Source organism: Miscanthus floridulus, unplaced genomic scaffold, assembly GCF_019320115.1.
Source record: "Miscanthus floridulus cultivar M001 unplaced genomic scaffold, ASM1932011v1 fs_577_1_2, whole genome shotgun sequence".
Taxonomy (NCBI): Eukaryota; Viridiplantae; Streptophyta; class Magnoliopsida; order Poales; family Poaceae; genus Miscanthus; species Miscanthus floridulus.
In genome coordinates, this window is record NW_027096961.1 from 12,401 (window position 1) to 34,942 (window position 22,542).

General features: G+C 45.7%; 1 protein-coding gene across 1 annotated transcript; it reads right to left on the reverse strand.

Moving 5' to 3' along the window:
• Positions 1–1,007: 1,007 nt before the first annotated feature.
• On the reverse strand, positions 1,008–6,557 carry LOC136532316 (protein ANTHESIS POMOTING FACTOR 1-like). The gene is made up of 11 exons (XM_066524924.1): positions 6,144–6,557; positions 4,699–4,859; positions 3,919–4,022; positions 3,414–3,518; positions 3,284–3,361; positions 3,096–3,195; positions 2,033–2,146; positions 1,823–1,960; positions 1,648–1,732; positions 1,520–1,566; positions 1,008–1,432 (listed from the first exon to the last, which is right to left on the reverse strand). Exons 2-11 carry the CDS (start codon positions 4,780–4,782, stop codon positions 1,277–1,279), a joined length of 1,011 nt encoding a protein of 336 aa, XP_066381021.1. The 5' UTR covers positions 4,783–4,859; positions 6,144–6,557; the 3' UTR covers positions 1,008–1,276.
• Between the last annotated feature and the right edge of the window lie 15,985 nt (positions 6,558–22,542).

The following is a 22,542-nucleotide window of genomic DNA, read 5'->3' on the forward strand; positions in this document are numbered from 1 at the left end:
TTTGATCTTTTATATTGGCACATAGGTAAAAAGCTTTGTAAAGATGGGAAAATTGGTTCCGTACGATCGAAAGAACCCATCTTTAGATATATAGCATCAAAAGAACCAGCTTAAGATATTTACCATCAAAAGATGTAATTTTTTAGCTGCTTAGCACTTCTGTCAACTCCACGTTAACTTCCGTTGGGGAGGTAAGGGCCTCGGGGATGTTGGGAAGCACGCCATCTAGGAGGCCACCGAGGAGATACGGCAGCACCATCAGAGACAGAGAGCACACCATCGTGAAGGTCAGGGTCGGGGAACTCCAAAACCAGAGCCAAGCAAGAACGAGGATGGCAATGGTGCCACTGAACGGTTGCCCCCCGCTCACCTCGACCACCCCTCCTCCACCTCCATATCCGCCTTCATTGCCTCCGACCCTGCCCTCACGCTCCTCCACACGCGACGTGCCTCCATGGCACACCTGCGCCAGCTCCACACGCCGCTCATCAAGTTTGGCCTCGCCCGGAGGCAGAGCCAGAATTTTGGTATAGGGAGGACCGACAATATCGATAACAAGCCTAAAACATATAGATGATACTAGAGATTAACAGAGGGAGAAAGTGTTTCACTTTCACCTGCCTGGGCCTTTTGCTTTTGCAGCCGCTAGACCAGGAAAACTATTTGTCCGTAAAGTTGCCGGCCTAGCCCAGCAAGATCGAAGGCTTCTTAACACATGAACTGGATACCTCATCCAATCCAAACTAGATTTTTTTTTGTTTGGCAGTAAAAAAAGATATTTTCTTGCGCCTAGATAGAGTATCAATGTATCATAATTCAAAACTTAAGGAAACTCTTTTTATACGCCCTGTTCGCTTGGCTTATAAGTCATACTTTTTCAGCCAACGAATAGTATTTTTCTCTCACAATAAATCAGCCAACCGTACTTTCAGCCATGGTTTATCAGCCAAGCGAACATGACAATAGTAATAAATATGCTAATGTGCAACATACTTCTCACCACACAAGACAAAATTATTACTGCTTACTCTTAACTGAGTCAATTATCACAACTCATTCATTCAGAAGCTCCGCTATAGCCTGTTGTTCGTCGTTCACAGCTGATGACCTAATTAAGATCGAGTCACTGAATTGTAACAGGATGAGAAGAAGGCTAGACAATATCCTGCTATGCCTACTCTTAACTGAGTCGCGTCAACCAGCCACACGGCAGATTGGCAGAGTCTACAGAGACGAGCTGGACTTGCAAGAGCAGTCCACCTCTTATCATTTGCATCTACTCGGTGTCGGTGTGGGTGATGGTGAAGGATTCCAGCTTGGACAGATCCGGCACCCAGCAGGACAGTTCTGTTGTTCCTGTCACGAACATCAAGGATCCTGGAGACCACCTTACCCGCGGTGGTTTGGTATCTGTGCTTTCCCAGCATGCAACCTGATGTCCAAGAATGACCGTACATCAGTCAAACAGATATATAACATATAGGTAGTTTCAATATCAACATGACATGTTCTTCTGCACCTTTCCGCTCTCAACATTCCAAGCGTAAACACTACCATCACCAGATCCTGCAAGAGAAGATGAAGCATTGCTATGTAGAACAGAAAGATGGCAATGACTGCCAACGGCAATAAGGAATGGTTTCTAACCAGATATGATATGGTTTCCCTCAGGACAGAATGATGCCTCCAGTGTTGAATTGGTTAGTATTGGCTTCGCATGAAACGTTGCAATCTGAAAGAAAGAAAGAAAGAAAGAAAGAAAGGAAAAAAAAAGATACTAGAACTAGTATGCATGATATAAACTAGTAGGTTGCATGCTTACGCTATTGCCTTCAAATGAATCTAGCACATGAACACGCCCAGCTTTAGTGGTTAACAGAATCTGCCTGCCATCACTGCTGAACTTTATGACATGGGGTTCTGAATCATCAGTACCGACAGAGAAGGTCTCAAAAGGCCCCTATGGACATAATAATAACAAGTTAGAAGAGCTCAACACTAAATGTCAAACAGCACATTCAATGAAAACTACCTTTCCAAATTTTCGAGTATCAAACATCCTTATGCGACCACCATAGGCGACCGCAAATACCATGCCCTGGTCATCATATGAAACTGTAGGCCGCCTTTGCACATGCAGTGAGCCCTGAAAAAAACATGACATGATTTTGCTAGTCACCAGCAATATATGGTAATTCAACTAATGCCGACCAATGCTAAATGATCCCTCTTGATCCAAAATGCAAGTTGTCTAGGAAAGCTACAGGACTCTAATGTGATACTTTGACTAGAAAATACTGTGAAAATTGGTCACCTTATATAAAAAGTGTTATCATAAACGAATTTTCATTACAAATCCAGTAACATCAGTCTTATGTGCTCAATCTACATACATTTATATATATATTTATTATGGTCAAAGCCAAAAAGGTTTAAGCAGAAAAAAATAATCCTAAAAACAACAACAACACAACAACAACAAAGCCTTTAAGTCCCAAACAAGTTAGGGTAGGCTAGAGTTGAAACCCAGCAGAAGCAATCGGTTTTCTTTAGGGTTTCATCTCCATTAGAATGGCTAGATTTAACGTTGGCTCGCCACGCCTATCACAACCCTCCTCCTTTACCAGGGCTTGGGACCTGCTATGTTGAAACAACATAGGCGGAGTTAAAAGAATCCTAAAAACGACTTATATTTTTAACTGGAGGAAGTAGATGTTGCGGATTTCAGTTAAACAAAATGACCAAGCCCAAGATACTTCATTTTTTTACTTTTACAGGAATGTCCTGAATTCGATATCCATTTTTTTTACTTTTACAAAAAATACAGTACACAACAACAAGGGCTTTAATGATTCAGTTGCAACAATGATACATTTTGGGTTCCAACTTCCAAGTGATTCAAGGAGTTGGTTCAACAGGGAACAAGTAGTAAGAGAAGAGAAATCCAAAATAGCCTTCCTCATCGAAAACTGCATTTCATTAAGTTGATCGTAAACAGGTAGTGAAGCAGAATCTGGAGTTTATCTCGTGTCACATAACTGTGTGCAGCATCATTAGTTTACCTGTGATAACTGTGTGCAGCATCATTAGTTTACCTGTGATTTTTCAGCCCGATGATCCCATAAGAGAATGGTACGATCAAGTGAACAAGAGAGAAAATTTTCTTTTCCAGAGCAAAGTGCGATGCAGACAACCCTGGACAAGACAAAGCACATTAGCATCCCCCACTAGTATTAGCATAGGCGACATTTAACATAATTTATTGTAAGATAGTGTGGCATACCTGTCAACGTGACCTTTATAATATCTAATAAACCGGTTATCATTCATTGAGAGTAGACGCAGAGAGTCTGCATTATTACTTTTTCTCAGTACATGACATAAATCATTTTTAAGTTGACATAAGACAGGACTTAACATCCCAGCCATTGTTCGACGAATATAAGACAATAGATGGGTTATCAGTGAAGCACACAAGTTCAACCCCATATTTTTTGCTATTAATAGTATTCAAACACCTGAAAAGTTACATGAGTGAAAAAAACAATACATATCACAAAGAACGAAATAGTTTAGAATGAAAAAAAAAATCACTACACAAAGGTACTGAATCATTGCCATAAATGAAAGTTTCTTGTGTAGAATACTAAAGTTGAACAGAAGTTTCAAATATTAGTCACTAAAATAAACTGATAAAGATACACAAGAATTTGCATTGGTGCAGTATTATTGTTAGGAAACCGAAAATAAAGAGTAAATTCTACGGAACATCAGTGAACATGCCAACTAGACAAAACAACTACTGAACTACTAAAATGTAAGAAATTGCATCTTTTATGACAAAATTTTTTCAATACTGACCCTATTTGCTTTACTCAAATATAAAAGTCCAAAGACAGAGTAATGATCCGCACTCACACTGCATCTTGGGTATCGTATAGACGGATTGATTTATCATCACTAGCTGTCACGGGATAGTTGGTAGCCTTGCTGTGAAAATCCATAGAACAAATTCTGCCATTCTGAAATATAATTATGATACACCAAAAGAATCAAATGAGTATAGTGTGCCTAGGTATGTCAGTGTATATTGAGCAGTTCTCTAAATAGAGATGTGCATTTGAAAGGGATGCAACAAAGATATAAGTCAAACAAGTCTTTGAAGTCATAAAAACACACCATGAAATCATTTTTTTTTATGTTTTTTAAACTGGTTATGTCCATTACGATGCACTGATACTTGGGTGCTCCAGTCGGACATCACACTAGTACATGCCAAGCTAATTGGAAATTTAAAACTTGTCACATGGTAGCAAGGGCACACTATTCTATTCATTTTGCGCTATGACATATACATAATTATATCAAGAAAATTGCCAGTACAGCTAAAGAACATGAACCCCAATCCCACCACCGCATATGGTAACACGATAAATAACGGCTAAACCCCTTTGGGCAATATATAGGAACCAATGCACCTTCCAAGCCCTTGCATTCACATTCATGCAGCAGTCTAAACTGAACTCCCTCAAGAAAGTGAAGTAAATTTAATAAGAAAAGCAAGTCAACTCAAGTATCAACTCAGCACTGATTTCTCTAAAAAAAGAATTTTTGGACCTCAGGGGTGTAGAATAGTTTAATTTCCAGCAGGCAATTGCCATGGGTAATTTCTAATTTGGGAGAATAACAAAGGCTTACATAGCCTTGGAAGATCAGCCCTATATTCATGCTCTTGACCACCTCGTCGGTTATCTCCATGCTCACCCTGGGTGGACTTGTCATGGCAGCAAACCCTCCAAAAATCTTTGGAAAATAAGCTGCGACTAATCAATCAGGTACCAAGAATATGGCCTCGGCAACTGAAGAAGAGGAAGAACTAAATCAAACCATAGATGGATGGATTCAGATTAGTAGCAGCGCAGAAATTCATGATAAAACTGACTGAGGATCCAACCATGAGAAGAACTGGATACATCCAGTCAAGGAAGGAATTCTCACCAATAGAAAGAACGAACCAATCGAGGTCGGGATGGATGGATTCAGATTTGTAGCTGTAAGCGAATCCGCAAGAAATGAGTGGGAATCCAACTCTAAGAAGAACAGAATCCATCCAAGCAAAGGAAGGAGTGCTCACCAGCAGAAGGAACCAGCCAATCCAGGCCAGGATGGATGGATCTCTCCTCAACTAGGCTGAAGGAGCAGTGGCGCTGTGGCGGCGTGAGGAGCGGCTGGAAGAGAGGAGGGGAGGGACTAGCGGGCGTCTGCTTGGCTGCGGCAGCATAGGATTCTCGAGGGCTATTTGGTTTGGATCCCCGCGAGCCTTACCAAGTTTGGCAACACCAAAGAAATTTGGCTAGCATTTTGATTGCTGCCAAAATTGGTGTGCACAATGCTAACGACAAGCTGTCCACCTGTTCATTTGCGAATGGAAGCCATTTGCCTGCCAAAATTTTGGCTGCGCAAATGGCCATAGTACTGATGCAGTGGCGCTACCAAATCAGCAGCATTAAATGTCGAACTCTTGGATCATCTAGCTTCAAAGGATCACACATAAACCGTGCACCAATTTTGGGGACCATTTTCACTATTGTCTTCCATGCTATGAAATCTACAAAAGAAAATGCCCCCCTTGCTATATTCTAGTAAAGAAATATTGGATGATAATTGAGTCCTACATGTCAAAATGACAAACGCGGCAAGCTTTGGCATCACTGCAATCCAAACACCACTATTTTCTTCAAGTTTGGCATCACCAAAGTATGACAGGGCTGACACATGTCTCGATTCATGGCAATAATGATAGGCTTCGAAGGAGAAATTCGAGAGGAACTGGAAAGAGAGAGTGACTGAGTTTGATAATTATTTGCGAGCAGGGGAAATGAAGCAACATTTGGCATGCTCTGGCTGTTCAATGTTCAAGCTGTACTATGTTCTACCCTGGGAATTTAACTATATATGCGGCCATTAAGAATGTGATGTGTTCAAATGCCTCTTTTAGCAAATGAAGCCGATTTCTCACCACTGAAAACTTAAGGTTCCTTGATTCGACGCTGATTTCACCACTTATTGGGCGGCAACAAGGTTATGTTGTCCGTGGTCAAGCATATGAATTGGAGTGATGAAGAAGAAAACAGGCTACTCACGTAGTCTTGGCAGGCCAGGCCGACCTCCATGCTCTTGAGCATCTCGTTGGTGATCTCCATGCTCACCCTTGGGCCAGGTGCCGACCCAGTAAAGGGCATGGGTGTACACATGTACACCCGATAATTTTTGCAAAAAAGAAAAGTTAGTTGGCATAATACTACATATACCACATTTGTAATTGGATCAAATCCGAATACAGATAGCCAAACAGTTAGGGTTTAGTGCTAGGTTTCGTAGAGCAGGAAGGGAAGAGAAGGGGCGGTCGTACATGGTGGTGGTGTGTTAGTCGCCGGCGAAGGGCCCCACGAAGACCTTGGCACCTAGAGGCTGGAGCGTGGGCGGCGGCGGCGGGCGGCGAGCCGGCGCCGAGGGAGAGAGAACGCGGGGCGGGGTGAACGGCGGTTGGGGTGGGGCTGTCACCCTCATGGGCCGTTCTTTACCTGGGCCGTGCTTTTCCTGGGCCCTTCCTTTTCCACGCGATTATTTTTGCAGTTTCGTGTCTTTTCTTATTTCTTATTACTTGGAACATGGCAAATGGCTAGTGGAACATATTTATTTTTATTTTATAAATTAGTGATACAATAATAGTAATATTTATCAGAACATTGAAAAATATCAAATGGATTTTTTTTTATTTTTGTTAAGTTGGGACGTTTCCTCTCACGAAGCTAGAAACATTTTGTCTTCAACTTGAAAATTTAGCGAAGCTACAACACTTTTCTTCTAAAAATAAAGCATTTTCTTTTCTACCTAGAACTATTTTCTCATGTATCTAGAACATTTTTATTTTAAACATGGAGCATTTGTACCCAAACTCGGAACATTGTTCCTCTACGTAAAAATGTTCTATCATTATTAGAAAAAATGTTCTTCAAAAAAAAATCATTGAGATATACTCGGGGTTTTATTTATAGCTTTTATTCTAAGAAGCATAATAATAAGATCTTTTGTGACGTCACTGGTGAGTGCTGACTCGTCACCTTGCATGCTTGTTTTCATTACGACTAGTTCACTAACTATCTGGTGCCCTCAAAATTTGTTTTTGCCATGTAACATCACGAGGTGAATTGTGCAAAGGCTTGTAATGAATTAAGCTAGTTCCAATTTGGATTTGCCAGCTACTTTTTCATGGCTTTAATTTGAGATTTTCTTTTAGGTAAAAGAAAGAATGCTATAAGTAAAAGCAAAGACCTTAATTTTACTTTTAAAAAAATTCTTTCTTTTGTTACTCGAGTCGAAGAAGTAAACTTTTTTTTTTCAAACTTTCAACTTCTGAAAGAATTATATATGCACCTTCTCAACGTTACAGAAGTAAAAATCATATTATCTTGTTTCACTCACATCTGCTATAATTGGGCCATATATATTGAGCTCAGTGATAATATCTGAAACAAAATATTCTTTGAATAATTACATATTTATGTTATGTGGCAAGATAGGTCCAACTTTCTTCGAATACCTATTGCTCATGTGCTACACATCATAAAAGGGAATTAGCACTTAGATCTATCTATATCTATAACTAATCTAATGTCTAAAATCTAATCTAATTTAATATCTATATCTATTTCGAATCTAATATCTAATATCTAATCTAATATCTATCTATCTATCTACCTATCTATCTATCTATATATATATATATATATATATATATATATATATATATATATATATATATATATATATATATCATATAATCCTAAACCCCACTAGAGTTTAATCTCAACATGCAACTGTCCACCTCAACATTCCACTATCAGATACAAACCCCACTAGAGTTCAATCTTAACATGCAAGCTGTCCACGCCAACAATCCACTATCAGATACAATTATAGCCCACTAGCATATGCAGTTATAATATACACGTCAGCAAGACATGTCATCCACTAACATGTATTTAGTCGACCACATCAGCGTGCCACATCATCCACTAACTTTAATTTATAATTATTTATCTATCTATATAAGCAACAATATTGTCGGCCCCTCATTTCTAAGAGTCCTTTGGTGCATCTGTACTTGCGCCAGGATCACACACAAACAATAGAAATGGCACACAGATATTTGATAAAATATCGAGCTTTTATTGATATATAAAAATAAGGTCTTACAATAGTGGCCCGATGGGCATAGCCATAGGCATTACATGACTAGTGAGGTCTCATTGTCGTAAAACGACATTTATTATAGTGGGGTGGTAACTACTATGGCGATATTTTACAGCGTAGTAACACTCTAATCCACAGGCATGCTTGAGCGCCGTCGAAACCCTAGATCCTAAGACTCCTTACGATTCGTAGTCCTTGCGTGACTCCTAGTCCTCGTGGTGTGGTTCCTCGTCGATGTTGGATTCTTCCTCAGCATCAAAATATGTGAGTCAACAACGGGTGAGTACAAACATACTCAGCAAGCCCTAACCATTAGGGTTTGGTGGAGTGGATGATGAAGGCGTGGTTGTGTGGTGGATGGTAGGTGATGGTGGAGGCGGAAATGGTGAGGTGGTATAGTTTAGTTGAATATAAGGTTGGGCCCTAGGAGAGTATTACCATTCTCGCCAGTTCCTGAGTTAGTGATAAGATTCATTAATCACGTTAGCACGGTTTCATTACACATAAAAGTAAATCTAATCATAAGTGACCTCATCCCAGTGGTTGCCCATTCCAAAGACGTGGCTATTCGAATATATTCAATACGCTTTGCAGAGGGTGTACACTTTTCCCCACATGATAGGCATAGTTCCATCCATGATCAGTGAATGGAATAGGCCTAACGAGACTCCATACCCGAAAGTACGTGACCTTAGATGTCCATATAATTCTACCACAGCTTCTCGGGGGTTGGAAACACATAAAGCTTTGGATGATACCACATCATCCATTTCAACAACCCGAATGATACCACATCATCCAGTTAATAATAAGGGCTCGAACACGGCCAAATCAAGAATTTTACATGGAAGATCACTTAGCGTCCATGCCAACCGGACCACGGAAGATCACTTAGCATCCGTGTCTTCCCCTGATATTCCGCTGCCAACACCGACCTCCTAGTAGAAATTATACTTCTATCTAACGGGGTGTGAGATCAAGTCTACCCATATAGACATGTGGTTGTATGAATATTTGGCTAGGCGAGATGGCCTATAAACCGGTCCTTATGTGACTAAGGCGAGTATCTCCCAATAGGAATCCTCACTAGGCGATCCTGCCAAGGTAACTTATACCACATAAATTACCCCTCACTCGCCCACTGTCGATATTAGGTTCAAGTTTACCACATCCACATTACCATAGTGATTATCATCAAGTTCGTTCGTGTCATATAGCTCATAATATATCACATTAAGTTGTCATCAATATTCACATAATAATCAAGCTCATAATTTATTATACTCATAATAATAGGGTAAATAATAATAGTTGAGTTTATTATTTAGCGGAGATGGGGAGTGGAGGGTTTATGGCAGAGGTGGCAAGATGTAGTGGTGGTGGTAGGGGTAGCTAGGACTTGCCTTCGTTGTTGTCTCCTTCTAGATCTTCTACGTAGTCTGGATCCTCGTTTTCTAAGTTTTCACCGTCTTCTATTGGTCGGCGTTTAATAAGACTACCGCTAAATACAAAACACAAAACAAACAACCAAAGACAGGCATAGAATAATATGGTGGTACTAGGTGAAATAAATAGAGCTTGTTTTTTAGAAGAATTTTGGGAGTGGTTTCATGCAAAACGGAGTTAGGATGAAAAAGTTATGAATTTTAGAAGTTTAAATATAGTTTGAGAATTAAATGGATTTTTTGTTGATATTTTGGTGTATGGAAAATAGGTGGAAATATTATGGATAGGTTCTTGGCTGCATCTAGTTTATTTACAAATTTTCTAGGAATTTTACTAAGCTAGGAAAGTGTATTTTTAGCCACATGTGTACACTAACCGGGTGCACCTAGCGTGGGCCCGCTTGGTCCCGTTGACTAATGAAGTGGTGACGGTGTTGCGACTGGGGCCCGCATGCTAGAGAAAGAAGAAGGGAGAGAAAGGGACGGCGTCGGATGGAGCGGCACAGGAACGACGTTACTAGCCAGCCCTGCCCGATAGAGAGAGAAGCAAGGGAACAGAGAGACAACGACCAGACATGGTGGCTGGTGTGGTGATGGAGACAGAGGAGGGGAGCTTGACCTCGCCGGAGCTCGTTACGCCGGTGACCTCAGAACAAGATGCAGAGGGGTGGACGATGCTCGGGGTGCCATGCCGTAGCCCTAGGCATGGTTGCCGGTGATAGCGAGTGTGGGGGTATTAACCCCTATACCCTTACGGCTAGGTTTAGGCCGGCCTGGACCAGGGGGTCTAGCCCATTAGAAGACAATGCGTGGCCCGGCCGATCTACTCGGAGTCCCGCGCAAGGAATCAAGGCAGACTTGGAGATCAAGCAAGATCCTGGTCGGTTAGAATAGGAATCCTTATTCGGCCACCTATGGCAATTATAACTGGTTGGGATTAGTTTCTAGATCTGTAACCCTACCCCCTAGACTATAGAAGGCAGGCAGGGGACCCCTCTCGAAAATCATCTCATTTACACACAGCAATACAATCAGACGCAGGACGTAGGTATTACGCCTTCACAACGGTCGAACCTGGATAAAACCTCGTGTCAGTCTTACGTTACCATCTCGTTCGTAGCTTGCGCACCTGTCTGCCGATAATCTGCTACCTTGGGCATATCCCTAGGTAGACTGCCGACCATATTTCATCGATAGTGGCGTGCTAGGTAGGGGGTGTGTGTACTGCTCCCCAGACGAACAAGATGGTCATCATCCCCGGTTCCATGGCTACGCCGAACGGCCTCACGTTCACCATCGGCCAGATCACCTGGACCACTGGCTTCGACAACTTCATCGCCATGACCACAGAGGAGGCGCAGATCTAATCTACATCGACCACTGCTTCACCAGCATCAGCTATGGCTCCGACCACGTTGGATCTGGCTCCGGCCACACCAGCATCGTCTTCAGCCACGCCGACAACCCGTCGTCCGCTTCCTCGCTACAAAGGGAGGCAGATCGACAACACCAACCTACTCGACTCCATCGATCAGGTCAGTACCAAGCTTGCTGAAACCCTAGCTCTGGTAGATTCGATTCAAAATCAACCTACCGAGCAGGTAACCACTACCCACAACAGATCTACCTGACCAGCTCGGGCCAGTCGTCCTGCACGACTCGGTATGGATCTCATGATCACGTCTACTTCTGAAGGGTGCTCCGTTCGTCACCGACCAGCCCCCGCAACGGGTCTCCAGCTCTCCGAGTGCGAAGCCTTGATGGAGAATTACCAGGCTCAGCCCTACGGCCTACGAAACACCGCTTCCAACTACGCGTACAATATACAACGCTGCTCGAATCTGTGTTTTATACATCGACCTCGGCCAAAACCACGCAACTTTGTCAACATGGTTTGGATTGAGGAGTATCAAGAAGGATTGGTCCACACAGTTCGAGAGGGCGGTTCAAGCTCCCCGTCCAGCATCGCATCTATTGGCTCCGTCCACACTGAGCTTCAATATCATGACAATGAAGGAGTTGAATACAATCTGGATATCCCAGACCACTCTCCAGGGTTCCCACGATTCCCATCCTTCCCACCAAGGTGAGGAGACTTGATCAATGTCGTCAGTAATGATGAACCACCGGCAGTTGGCGAAATAGAACAAGAAAGGCTAGCACGCGAAGCACGCAATATTGACCGGTTTAATCGCAGACAAGCCAAAGCCGAGGTAGAAGAGGAGGCACGATGCATAAGGTTCTAGCCATGCGATCTCAATAATGCCTTTGATAGGGTAGGGGAAAAGCAGGTCTTTAGGACTCTAAGCGCCAACGTAGCTGTTGCTATGGCGACAATGCAATGACTACCTAATACCCCGAAAATCTAGGCAATTCATGATGATGTACAAGCCTACCTAACGGCTGCTATAGCCCAGACCACAGAGGTTGCAAACCAAGCCTGGGCTCCGTCTGTTTCAGTCGAATCAAGCCACAGTCGCCAGTACTCAAGTCGCCCATAGTCACCCAACCAGCGTGGCTCGCGCAACAACGACCCACTAGACAACCGTCAAGGCGGGGATGGTGGTCGGGACGACAACCGCCACAACTACCGGGACAACAATCGACGAGACAACCACGACAATCGCCGTGATAACCGCGGTCGTGGGGTCAACTAGGGTGGCAATCAGGATCGCCGTGATGGCAATAACGATCTCCGCCATTCCCTCGGAGAACGCGATCTGCGCGATCACATTAACCAAAGAGCCAATGATCGTGCATCCCACGAAAGCTATCGCCGTATGGAATATGATACTACCCATGGCCCTCTAGGTTTGAAGCAATTTACTCCTCACCTTTGCTAAGTCGTGTGGCCAAAAAGCTTCAAGCTCGAAAAACTCTAGAAGTACGACGACAAGGAGAACCCCGAGTTATGGGTCATGCACTACGAAACCACATGCAGATCAGCCATGGCTGACGAGCACGTCATGTCTAATTACTTCCCAGTCGCCGTCGACCATGCAGGCCACCAATGGCTGGTCAGCTTGCCAGCAAACTACTTTGATTCTTGGCAAGAGCTCAAGCAAGCATTCATCGACAACTTCATTGCTACTTGCGAACAACCCGACAACAAATATGATCTGCAGCGGATTTGAGATCGCAAAGATGAGCCACTGCACGAGTATGTCCGATGCTTCTCGGAGATGCGCATCAAGGTCCCATCAATCTCTGACAACAAGGCAATCGAAGCTTTCATCACTGGTCTCTGCTTCCACGATGCCCTAAGGGACAAGCTCCTTCGTAAAAGACCTGAATCGGTCACAGCGCTCCTAGCTACTGCTAAAAAATATGCGGACGCCAATGATGCTAAAAAGATAATCATCGAAGAAGCAGCAAGGGTTCCACGCTCTGACCACCCCCCACACCGCGACGACTAGCACAACAACTGTGGTCGGAATGACAATTCTGATCGCCGAAATCAGCGCAATGATTTTCGCGACCACCACGACCAGCGTAATCAGCGGCGTAATTGTCGTGATGATTACAGGGGCAAGCGTGCTCGGGAAGATGACGGCGAAGTCAATGTCGTTAAAAAAGGTGGTGGACGTCACAACTATAAAGAAGACTACACCAAAGCATTGAAAGGACCCTGCTAGCTCCATCCCAAGTCAAACCATACCATGGAGGATTGCTGTGTTCTCAAATCCATCTACATGCGCCAATAGGCTCCGGATAAATCCAACAAGCCTAACGACGTAGGGGAGCAGCGTAACGAGGACAACGATGATGAAGACGTAGATCCCCGTCACAAGTACATCAAGCCAACCGACCATGTCCACACCATCATTGGGGGCAGAGTGTCCATCGAGACCAAACGAGAGCGCAAGCTGCTCGCCCGCGCTTGCTTGAACGTGGCCAATGCCGACAACCTCATCGCCGATCCGCTGCTCCCTCCTTGGTCTCACCGCGAGATCTCCTTCAACAGAAAGGACCAATGGGCTGCGATACCTAAGCCAGGGCATTTTCCTCTGGTTCTCGATCCTTGTATGAACAAGGTTCAGTTCGATAGAGTGCTGATTGACGGCGGCAGTTCCATTGATATACTATTCAAGAATAGTTTGCCAGCCCTGAAGATAACCCAGGCTGATCTCAAGCCATACGAGGCACAGTTCTGGGGTGTTCTCCCCGGACAGAGCTTCACACCTCTTAGGCAGATCACATTACCTATGCAATTTGGTACCCCAGACCACTTTCGCACCGACTACGTCAACTTCATGGTCGCCAACTTCGAAGGCACCTACCATGCTATCCTTGGCCGACCAGCACTCACCAAGTTCATGGCCATACCTCACTACATGTATTTAGTGCTCAAGATGCCTACTGAGAAGGGGGTTCTAACTCTCAGGGGCAATGTATACGTAGCTTACACCTATGAGGATGACAGCTTCAAAATAGCAGAGGCTCACGACCTTTCTATTCGCATGGCCGAGACCATCCTCGATGCCAAGCAGACCCCAGCCGACCACCTAGAGATCCCAGAGCTCGAGGCCCCATGCAAGAACATCAAGTCCAAAGAGCACAAAGAGATCCAGCTGGTCGACGGTGATCCTAGCAAAATGGCCCTTATCGGGGCCAACCTAGATCCTAAATAGGAAGATGCGCTTGTCAGGTTCTTGAGGAGCAACGTGAGTGTGTTCGCATGGAAACCCACTGACATGCCCGGTGTACCTCGGAACTTGATCGAGCACTCCTTAAATGTCGATGGCAAGGCCAAACCCATCAAGCAAAAGCTACAACGGTTCACTCGCGACAAAAAGGAGGCTATTAGGGTAGAAGTAACATGGCTTTTAGCGGCCAAATTTATCAAAGAAGTGTATCATCCGGAGTGGTTAGCCAACCCGGTTCTTATACGTAAAAAGAATAAGGAATGGAGAATGTGTGTTGATTACACTGATCTTAACAAACACTGCCCTAAAGACCCCTTCGGCTTACCTCGCATAGACAAGGTCGTAGATTCAACTGCCGATTGCGAGCTGCTTTCCTTTCTTGATTGCTACTCTGGTTATCACCAGTTCGCTCTCAAAAGGGACGACTAGATCAAGACATCCTTCATCACGCCCTTCGGCGCCTACTGCTACATGACCACGTTGTTCAGGCTCAAGAACGCTGGGGCTACCTACCAATGCGCCATACAGGCCTACCTCAAAATCGAGATAAAAGATGACCTCATTGAGGCTTATGTTGACGATGTAGTTGTTAAAACCAAGGAAGCATACACCCTTGTCGACAACCTAGAACGTACCTTTGCAGCCCTTAACACATTCCAATGGAAATTAAACCCAAAGAAGTGCATCTTTGGTGTTCCATCTAGTACACTGCTCGGCAACGTCGTTAGTCACGACAGCATACGCCCTAACCCAGAGAAAGTAAAAGTTGTCTTGGACATGAAGCCGCCCAAAAAGGTGAAGGATGTTCAGAAGCTTACTAGATGCATGGCTACCCTCAGTCGTTTCATATCTAGATTAGGTGAAAAAGGACTACCATTTTTCCAGCTGCTCAAAGCATCCGAGAAGTTTGAGTGGTCGGAGGAAGCAGACGCTGCCTTTACACAGCTGAAACAATTCCTTACATCACCTTCGGTCCTCACTGCTCCCAAAGAAGACAAAACCCTCCTGCTTTACATTGCGACAACTAATCGAGTGGTCTCCACTGCCATGGTGGTCGAGCGCGATGAGCCTAACCATGTCTACAAGGTGCAGCGACCAATTTATTTCATCAGTGAGGTGCTCAGTGAATCCAAGACCAGGTACCCACAGATTCAGAAACTGATCTACGCCATACTAATTACATCCCAAAAGTTGAAACACTACTTCAATGGATATCGTGTGGTGGTCATGACCGAATACCCTCTGGGAGACATCATTCACAACAAGGATGCAAACGGGCGCATCATCAAATGGGCAATGGAGCTATGCCCTTTCTCCTTGGAATTTGCAAGCCGTACTACAATCAAGTCTCAGGCACTTATCGATTTCGTCGTCGAGTGGACAGACTTAAGCACACCTACCTCTTAGGGGCCCACTGAGTATTGGAAGATGTACTTCGACGGCTCTCTCAACATCGACGGTGCAGGAGCAGGAGTCCTTTTCGTATCACCATCTAAGGAGCAGCTCCAATATGTCCTCAGGATTTATTTCCCGGCGTCTAATAACGCCGCTAAGTACGAAGCATGCCTACATGGTCTACGCATTGCGGTTGAGCTCAGTGTCAAGCGTCTCTATGTCTACGGAGACTCGGCTCTGGTCATCAACCAACTCAACAAGGACTGGGATATGACCAGCGAAAAGATGGACGCATACTGCAAAGCGATTAGAAAGCTGGAAGGCAAGTTCTATGGCATTGAGTACACACATGTGGTCCGGGACAAAAATCAAGCAGCAGATGCGCTGTCAAAGTTAGGATCATCTCGAGCCAAAGTCCCACATGGTGTATTTGTTCAAGACCTGCTCATGCCCTCCATCAAAGAAGAAGATCCCACGGTCGATAAGCCTCCAGACCAGCCATTGGTGGCTACGGTTCCGATGTCAAACACCACCAAACCACCTCCGACCACTAAGAAGCCTGACTGGAGAGTACCTTTCATCAAGTACCTGATAGATGGTAGTGGTTACATCGATCAGATAGAAAACGAATGCCTGATGCGTCGCAGTAAGTAGTATCTGCTCATCGATGGCAAATTGTGGCGCAAGAATGCGAAGGAGGAAATCTTGATGAAGTGTATAACCTAGGAGGATGGTGAACATCTCCTAGACAAAATTCACTCTGGCTCCTGCGGCAACCACGCGGCCTCGAGAACGCTGGTCGGCAAGGCTTTCCGAGTAGGGTTCTATTGGCCGTCAGCCATAGCCGATGTAGAGAAGCTAGTCCGCCATTGTGAAGGTTGTTAGTTTTTTGCCAAGAGAATCCACGTACCAGCACACAAGATTTAGACTATACCAGCCTCTTGGCCCTTCGCATGCTGGGGACTAGATATGATCGGGCCTTTCAAACCGGCCCCTGGAAAATTTACATGCGTCTTTGTGCTGATCGACAAATTCTCCAAGTGGATAGAGTACATGCCCCTGGTCAAGGCATCTTCAGAAAAGGCTGTCGCGTTCCTCGACCAGGTCATCCACCGCTTTGGCATACCCAACAGCATCATCACTGATCTGGGTACTCAGTTCACCGGGAACGCTTTTTGGGACTTCTACGATGAAAGGAGCATAGTAGTAAAATACGTCTCGGTGGCACACCCTAGAGCTAATGGATAGGTCGAGCAGGCAAATGGTATGATCCTAGACACACTTAAGAAGATGATGTATAGAGAGAATGACAAAGCTCCTAGAAGATGGCTCAAAGAGTTATCAGCCGTGGTCTAGGGTCTCAGAACCCAGCCCAGTCGCAATACCAGCGTATCACCATACTTTATGGTTTATGGCGCTGAGGCAGCGCTCCCAGCAGATATAGCCTTCAGATTAGCACGGGTAGAGAACTTCAACGAAGACAAGGCCAATGAAGTGTGGGAGCTAGAAGTGAATAGTGTAGAAGAGAAACGGCTCGATTCTTGCGTACGTACAGCTAAATACCTCGCTGTTTTGCGTAGGTACTACAACAAGAACGTCAAGGAGCGGTTCTTTGTGGTCGGGGACCTAGTCCTGAAGTGGAAGATGAATCAGGCTGGTGTCCACAAACTCGCAACCCCATGGGAAGGACCCTTCATGATCAAGGAGGTTACACGCCCTACATCTTATAGGTTAGCTCGCCTAGACGGCACAGACATACCCAATTCCTGGCACATCGACAAGCTTAGGCGTTTCTATGCTTAGCTACTAAGATATGTACCCCTCTTGTACTTTTGATTTATTTCAATAAAGCTATTATGATTTCTCTGACCACTCTAATATGTCACTTCGAAGTCTATTGTTATTCTAACTCTACTAGTTAAAACCGACCACCATTCTTTCTCGGGTTCTTGGAGCAGGCCCTGTCTTCAGTTCCTCCCAACACGTGCATGGGATCCGCTCTCTACGCTGCGGGTGATCGGCAGGTGCTCTCTGGTTTGACTTGTGTGTTTCTACGTGTGCACAAGCTACGCACCTCACACTCCGACCGCAAGACAAACCAGGGCCATACAAACCTTTCAGGATGACGTGTCGACTAAACTGGTACAACTAAACAGAACGCCAACATGTTCTAACTTAGTTACATCAACACGATATCCGAGCTTAAACATGTTTTCTACAAAACAAACAAGCTTATGTTGATATACAGTTACGTTATTACAAGCTTGCCTAAAAAGGTCCAAGTTTACAATAACCCAACTACATCTTCTTCTATAGCTATAGCCTACACTATTGGCTGGTCAGGGCACGCGGCGCCTGCTGCTCGCTGGGCCTGACATTGTGCTCGGGTCTCGGGGACTCTGGCATTAATCGAGCTGAAGAAGATGGCCCCACCGATGCCTGGCTAGTCGAGACCACAGGCTTCACCGGTTGGCTTGAAGATGACGGCGCTCCCAGCTGACTTGTTGACAGCGTTCCTTGTACGGGTGGTGTTGCACCTCCACACAGGTTAATATCACCAATTATTTTCATCGACAAGTCCAGCTGGGTCATCCATAGCTCCTCGGCCTTGTCTGGATCTACCTCCTTTGGGTATCTAGCCTCTAGACGCTTGAGATCGATCAAGGGGTAGTGAGCACGTACCATGCTTAGCACATGTGCGCCTGCGTACTCTCCTGCCTCCTTCACGAACCCCTGGAACCATCCCCATGCCCTTTGGCATCTCTCGATCAATCCTAGCTGTGGCGTCCTTGGCACATCTTCTGCTAGCATCGGATCGATGAGGTTAAGGACCGGCAAAATGCCCTTTGCCACCTCCTGGCATTGGCTTTTTTAGGTGTCACGGTCCTTGGTGATCTCTTGGCATTGCACCTTCTAGCCATCTCGGTCTTTCGTCATGGCCTCCAGATGCTTCTTTGCATTGATTTTTGTAACTACAAACTGCACACACCATTAAGATGTTAGACCACGCCAAACTACGGTAGGCAACAAAAATGAGCAAAGGCAGTTGGACAACTTACCTTTCAGCTCCTCTATCATCTTGGTCGTGTGGTCCCGGAGCTACGACTGGTCTTGTGCCAGTTTTCTGTTGTCCTCATTTAGGCGATCACACTCCTCGATCACACGACTGTTCTCCTCTCGGAGATGGATCACTTCAGCTTCTAAGCCTGCACTATAGCTATTACTACCAACAATGCAACATCACTTGTCAGTAGTCCGTATGATAAAATGGCTACTTACTTGTTCTTTCCTGCTCTTTCTTACTAAGCTGGATGACCAGGTTCTGGTTCTAGGAATCTTGCACCATCTTTTCATGATTGGCGGCTTCAAGTCGCTGGCACAAGCGGTCCACCTCCGTCGTTAGCTCCTTGTTGTTTGCAATGATCCCCTCGATCTGGTCGAATCATTTCTTGTGGTACCTTGCGGTCTTCATTAAGTCCTATGTGCAGATAGCTAAGTAAGACAACTATGACTAGACTGCAAGACCAGAGGGTGAAGCGAAGCTTACCTGCACTTCTGTAACAAGCCGCTTCGCCGCCCGCTCAACTTTCTTGGTTTCTTCAACCTCCGGGATTTCCTAATGGATAACCCATTAGTCTTTCCACCAACGCGACACATAAACATGTTGTCGCTTGTCTTGCGGATGGCCCAGGACCTCCTCCACCTCGTCCTCTTCGGGCTCTTCTTTGGGTCCTGGTGCTGGCCCAGCGTCAGCAGCATCTATGATCACCACAGCCTTCCCATGAGCTGCAGCGTCAGTAAATGTGGTATGTGCTCTCACCTCCGGCCGCTGCTCCTTGGTCTGCTCTGTTACCCTCGACGCTGAGGTGTTGCCCTCAGTAGGTTTAGCGCTTGGAGCACTCGTGCCCGGCTTGGCTGGTCCCTCGACCACCTGCTCGAGGACTATTGTGTGACTGCTCGCTTGCTAAGGCCCTAACGGATCTTCTACTATGGCTTCCTCAATGGTCGGCTGCTTGGTAGTCTGCTCTGTACTTATTGGCAGCGCCACGCCACTTCCGACTAGCTGGTCCGGACTTTCTGTGGACGTCGAGCTAGTACATCCGAGATAAGTTCAGAAAGCAATCATATTAAATGCCAATTGCTAACTTATATCAAGGTTACAAATACTTACATGTTGGAAGCACGGAATGATGTGGAGAAGGCGCATCTCTTCGGCCATACTTGCTCCATGTGCTGTGCGGATGACTCCTAGTCTCCTTCTACATCTAGCACTATCGCTGGGCCTTGGTGCTCAACCCCTCCACCACTTGTCCTTCGTGTTGCAGTGGTCGATGGCATGCTCGGTTGAGTTGACGCTCCTATTGCCAGTCGCGTTCCTTGCCCAGGTACTCCTGAGGTCGACCTGGCTGCATCCTTCACCACCGTCGACGATGTGGGTCCCACAGGCGTGGTGGACCCACCTTGCTCCATCAACTCCAGCTGCTTCCTCCTTTTTCGGGGGACAAGTTGAAAGGTGTCTGCATTTTCTCCCTCCTCTGCGTCATCCTTTGACCAAGCAAAAATCATCTACCGACGCTTGCTGGCCGGGTTCTCCGCTGGGTCCTCCTTGGGCTCATTGATATTTAGTGCTTCCCCAGTGAGCAGGGTGGTTACTGATCTCTTCTTCGACTGTTTGGGGGCAGCCGACCGCTTACCAGCAGCTTTGGCCGCTACCTCCTCTCCAGCTCTGAGCTTCGACCAGTCGATGTCCTCGTCCTCGATCTCGACGCTGGTCTAGGTGGTGGGATCAGCTCCTTGTGGCCACTCTACTCCAGGGGGTGGTGACACAAACACTGTCGCTCTATCCTGACTGTGAACCTAGGTAACAAAAGGGAGTGAACACAGTAAGTTTCCACTTACCCTACCACAATATAAGACTATGGGTACGTGGCAAGACAAGTTACCTTTGGGGGAGGTCGGGCAAGCTTGAAAGCATGCTCAATGTCGCTCAATCTGGCATAATTTGGATCTACTAAGTTAAATAGCTTGCCAATTCTAGCTTTGACTTTGATTTTGTCAAGCGCCCTCTGCCTCGTCCTCATCAGGTCTACGCTCCCTTGATACTCATAGCCAGGATGTACCCTCCTCTGGCAGGGCTGGACCCGTCGACTGATGAAACTCCCGACCATGCTTGAACCATCCAGTTTTTTCCATAGGATAATTCCAAATATTTCTGGGATCTATCCCAGATGCTCGGGCTTCTCTGACCAGCTCGTCTTCTTCTCCAGAATGTAGCCCGCATCACATAGCGTGATCGTGCTTGGCTCTTTGCGGATATAGAACCATTTTTTGTACCAGTCATTGAGCGATGTGTTCCATGGGCAGTGTAGGTACTCGGCTTTCATGCCGTCACGGAGGTTGAGGTATACACCTCTGGCTATCTTCGAACCACCGCTTCCTTTCTTCCGTAGACAGAAAAGATGGCAGAAAAAATCAAAATGGGGCTGGAAGCCACCATACGCTTCGCATAGATGAATAAAAGTGGCAACAAGGAGGATCGAGTTGGGATGTAGATTGCAAATCCCAATCTCATAGTAAAGACAGAGCCCCTGAAGAAACGGATGTACCAGAACTCCAAATCCCCGTTTAAAGAAATCCTCAAACACCATGATCTCTCCTAGTTGTGGATTGGGGTACCTCTCGCCCTCCGGCGCACGCCATCCTGCGAGCTCCTTATTGTGGAGTACCCCCATGGTGATGAGGTCTTCAATGGTCTGCTCATTGCTTTCCGACTTCCACCATTCCTTCGCCATGACCCCTGTTGTCTTCTGCGCATCACTTTTCGCCATTTTCCTTTCGTTTTCTGCCTCAGACTCCGGCCTTGCTGGTGAACAGGGAGTGTTCTGATCTTCAACAGCAGCGGGGGATTAGCAGAGGCGGTAGTCGAAGCGGCGGTGGATTGATTGGTGGCGATTTCAGATGTGTTAGGGTTGGTTGGCGAGAGGAAGACGAAAGTTGCGGTTGTGAATGGCAATGGCGTTCAGTAAATAGTAACTGACCTATCATATACCATATTTAACCCAAGAGTTATGCCATTTCGTCTGCCTAGGATTCTTGGGGGACGTGCACATGCGCTGCAGATGGTTGTTTTCATGTTTGCAGTATTACTCAGCCTCAAGATCTATGCCAATATATGCGCCTCTTCGTTGCTAGTGTGGGAGGGCCCATGCTGACGCACCTACTGACAGGTGCCATGCAACTGTTTGCTTGACAAGACAAAAAGGCAGTATGACATGCTATACTCGTCTACTTTTTTGACCAGACGTGTCAGACCGAACTTATTAGAACAAATAAATAACTACATAAAATAATAGTACAAGTGGCGTATGGTTTTTTGCCACACTTTTTGTGCTTGCGGATTGTCCCGACCACCCTCGTGCTCGGGGACTGTCGTGACCATCCTCGTGCTCGGGACTATCTCGACCACCCTCATGCTTGGGACTATCTCGACCACCCTCGTGCTTGGGGACTAAACCGACTACAGTTATTCTCGGGGATTCGTCGTTTTCCCCATGCTGCGCTCGGGGACTGCCCCGACCACTCTCCAACCATTGCTCGGAGACTGCTCTCCTCGGCTACATGTGATTTGTACTCACATACAATTGAGAGGCATTTATTTTTTCTCACTTAGACCTTGCTACAAGGCTGATACCTCGCCTTCCAGCAAGCTCGGAGACTACATCGGTATGATGCACATGCCGGTGCAGCTCATATCGATTGTACGACGATTGGATTCTCAACTTAACTGGGAATTCTTTTTA

Bases quoted from the DNA above. Each gene is read 5' to 3' on its own strand.
- LOC136532316 (XM_066524924.1), bottom strand. From the start codon at position 4,782: ATGACAAGTCCACCCAGGGTGAGCATGGAGATAACCGACGAGGTGGTC. The intron at 2,147-3,095 runs GTAAACTAATGA...TGTTTTTTTCAG, and splicing joins ATCGGGCTGAAAAATCACAG to GGCTCACTGCATGTGCAAAG. The intron at 1,961-2,032 runs GTAGTTTTCATT...TTATGTCCATAG, and splicing joins ATACTCGAAAATTTGGAAAG to GGGCCTTTTGAGACCTTCTC.